Source organism: Tupaia chinensis, unplaced genomic scaffold (assembly GCF_000334495.1).
Source record: "Tupaia chinensis unplaced genomic scaffold, TupChi_1.0 Scaffold143574_1, whole genome shotgun sequence".
In the NCBI taxonomy this organism is placed as follows: domain Eukaryota; kingdom Metazoa; phylum Chordata; class Mammalia; order Scandentia; family Tupaiidae; genus Tupaia; species Tupaia belangeri.
In genome coordinates, this window is record NW_006203419.1 from 1,315,117 (window position 1) to 1,318,800 (window position 3,684).

At 53.3% G+C, this 3,684-nt stretch overlaps 1 protein-coding gene across 1 annotated transcript in view; it reads right to left on the reverse strand.

The window, feature by feature from the left end:
• The window catches only part of LZTS3 (leucine zipper tumor suppressor family member 3), a 7,830-nt gene extending 6,088 nt beyond the window's left edge, over positions 1-1,742 (reverse strand). Inside the window, 2 exon segments of the mRNA XM_014582282.2 lie at positions 268-327; positions 634-1,742. Coding sequence (XP_014437768.1) covers positions 268-327; positions 634-668 — 95 coding nt within the window. The 5' untranslated portion in view covers positions 669-1,742.
• Positions 1,743-3,684: the final 1,942 nt, after the last annotated feature.

The window sequence follows — 3,684 nt, forward strand, 5'->3', positions numbered from 1 at the left end:
TCCTCTCTCCCCCACCCCCCACCCACCCACCCACACCACAGCGGCCCCCAGGGGATCCCGCGCCAGCCAAACCAGGCTAGGAATTCATTGCCACCAGGAAGACTTCCTGGATTACTCTCCTCCCCTCCCTTCCCCGCCCCACTGTGGACCTTGATCTTGTTCAGTTCTCCATGAAGTGCCCCCCTCCACCTGCAGACTTTCTGTAGGCGTGCGACCCCTCCCCCAAGACCAGCCCACAAGAACAGGGGGAGCAGGGCCTCGGGTTACCTGTGCTTAGGGAGGCCCAGGCTCCTGGTTCTTTTGTCTGAAGTCGGCACCCAGGAACACCTGCTCCAGAGATCACATAATCCAGATGGGCAGGGGCACCAGGCAGTGCCTGGGCCGATCAGATGCTCAAATACATGTGCCAGCGATGAAAGGGGGCCCCTTCAGGCCTTTACACCCTACTCCAGCCAGAAGCCAGGCAGACAGCCCTCCTCCCCGGTGGAGGCTAAGGGCTCCACTGGTCCCCCACTGAGTGCTGGCAGGGTTCTACCCAGATGCCCAGTACTAATGCGTGTCCTTGCAGAGGCAGTTTGGCAAACTCTTGCCCTTCAGGAGCTTTCTGGCCACCACTCCAGGAATTAAGCTCACCACCAAGCCGGTCCACTGCCCGTGTAGCATTCCATTCCCTCAGGTCTGCCCCCATAGGTGTGGAGAGCAGCACACTGCCACCTCCTCCCTTTGCCAGGCTGTCCCCACCTGCCAGACTAGGATGAGGGTGAGGAGAGGCTCCTAGGACACAGTGGAAGTGCACAGTCAGTGAGGGCATGCCCCCTTAAATGCTGTGCCTGGTGCCCCTCTTGCCTCATCCTAATTCCTGCTTGGTCTCCACTCCCCAGCATAACAGCTTGCCACACCTCAACCCTGAAAGATCCCACGACGTTCAGCACAGCCCACTTCTGTTGCCATCTTGGGGTGCCCTTTAGGGAGCAAGCTGGGTCTGGGAGGATGGAGGCTAAATGGCTTGAAATCAGTGGGAAGGCCTTGGCAAGGTTTGGGGAGAACGAACTAGCAAAACCCCCTATAGATGGAGTCAGGTGATGGGGACAAGGAAGGAGCCTGACCTAGGACACCAGGAGGGACTGGACAGCCTTGACATGACAAGGAAAGACTGCTTGAGGACAACAGGTACTTTGAGGAAGACCAGTGCCAGCTTCCTTTCGGCACTGGATGGGGGAGACCGGGATCATCAACATTCACAGGTGATGTGGAGGATGGCAGCATGGAGTGAGGGTGGCAGAGGCCCCAAAGTTTAGAAGGCAGTGCGGGAGCAGAAAGAAGGCCTGGGGAAGGCCAAGATGGGAGCAGGGGGAGCTTCAGGATGTGGGGAGCAGCTCTCAGTGTTTAAAAAAAGGGGGTCAGGCAAAACTGGGATCAAAGAATATGCCCTGGATTTGGCAGCAGGGTCTCACTAAAGTGCGTGTCAGGATGGTTTCAGGAAAGTGGAGCAGAAGGACCATAGGGCTAGAGTGGTGTGGAGGGGGAGAGCAGAGTTCCCTGCTAACGGAGAGGGTCAGAGAAGGCAGTGATTTAAGGAGGTTCAGGACTCAAGGACTTGTTTCATTTTAAAATTAAATGTGGCTTAAAAACAAAACAAAAAAAACCTGAGTCTGTTGATAGGCCAAAGGAAGTGCCAAGAGTGAGATTAAATACCTAGTCAAAAGAACTAGAGAAGGACCGGCAGGTGGCGTGGTGGTTAAGGGCACTGAACTCCCACATGACTGACTGTGGTTCAAATCCCAGACCTGGTGGCTTGCTTTCTCACTTTCCTTCTCTCTTTCATTCTGTCCCTCTCTGGTCACATTTAAAAAATTAATAAATAAAGTTTAAAAATTAATAAATAAAGTTAAATAAAATAATTAAAAAAAAAAAAAAAGGCAAGAGAAGAGGCTGCACCAGAGGCCTGGTGTGGGCAGGAACAAACTTCAGGAGGGAACCTGTGGATCATGAGGGACAGGGAGAATGTCTGGGAAGGCACCATAGGGTGTGGCACCGCCATCTCCCACAGCCAGGAAAGGAGACTCTGACGTCGGCTGAGCTGCTCATATAGCACCCTGCCCCACCAATTCCCCAGGGAGTGTGCAGTCCCCCGCCTGGCTCAGGTCCACAAAGTCCTGGATGGACATGAGGTCCCAGAACCACTGTCCTGACCCCCTTTCCCTGTCTCTACCTGGGGAATCCTTGCTGGTTGTCTCACAGAAGCTCTCCCTGAAGCCCTGCTCTCCAAAGGATCACTTGCCATAAATGCCATAATTCTTTTTTTTAAGAGGTTTTTGCCTTAGGGCATGTGTACTTGCTGGAGAGAGGCAGACACAGCGAGATGGAAAGTGAGAAATCACTCCCCAGGGGAATGGCCATGCCACAATCCATTCTCTTCTTGGGATTTGAGCATACACACACATGGGCCCGGCGTGAGTTTCAAGCCACCAGATCCAGGACTCAAATCATGTGGGAGTCCAGCAACATAACCACTACACCATCTGCTGGCCCTGTACATGTCATATTCCAACCTGTCCTATCCAACCTCTTGGAAGTGTTCTCTACCCTCTGCCTCTCCCAAGCTTGGGCTGCTCCAGCTTTTTTCCTCAAAACCTCAGCAGAGAGGTGACAGGACAGGGACGGGATATGTTTTCCTGATAAACAGAAACTGAGCCAAGAGGAGGGGTTTGAGCTGCTTCTGTGGGCCAGGGTCCTGAACTGACCCAGCGTGGTCTGCAATGGCAGCCTTGTGGCATCAGGCACCATCCTGGGATGACAGCCTGTTGTCTGACTCTGCCTCTCTGTCCCTTCATTGCATCAGTGCCTGAACATTACACACAGTATTAACAATCACAAAGAGGTCAAATGGACCCTACTTGGGGGTTACAAGAAGAGGTCCCTCCAACCCACGGTGACCACCTAGTCCCTCCCCACCTACATCCCCCCCATAGCTAGGGGTCTCAAAGGTGCCAAGCCCAACCCATTCCTCTTCCTAAAGATCTCAACAGTCTCTCCTCCCAGCACACTCACTGGGGTCTCCTTCCAGGCCTTTCCTCTCCTGCACTTCCTCCCCTGAGCAGCGACCATGGGACGCTTTCTAAAGGGCAATGCCAATCTTGTCACTGCTCTGCCCCAATCCTTCCACAAGCAGGACCCAGAGCAGTAGACAGAGTTCTGGTGGCATCAGCTCCTAGTGTAAATTCTGCCTTGACTGAATGCAGGTAGAACTTCGTGCAGGTTATTGCACCTCGGGTTCTCACCTCCTCCTTGCAGAATTTTAAGTAAATGTCTTCTGGATAAAATGCCTAATAATCCTCTTGGCTTTCAGAACCAGAGCAGAGCCCCATGGGGTCCCCAAGGACTCTCCTGATCCCCTGACCTGAACCCCTCTCCACTCAGCACACGACCTCTTCTCAGCTCTCTGTGTTCATCCTACATCTTTCTAGAACCAGTCCAAATGCTGCCTCCCTGGACAGTATTTATGATTGGCCTGGGGGGATCTTGGAGTTTTTGGCTTAGGACACCCTTGAGAGATTTCATTCTGAAGCCTACCGATGGCTGGCCTGCAGGTCCCCCAGAGGCACAGATGGCAGAGTCCTGAGGTCTCTGTCCCAGCACCAAGGAAATACAGACCAAATATGTGTGGGAATACGAGCAATGCAA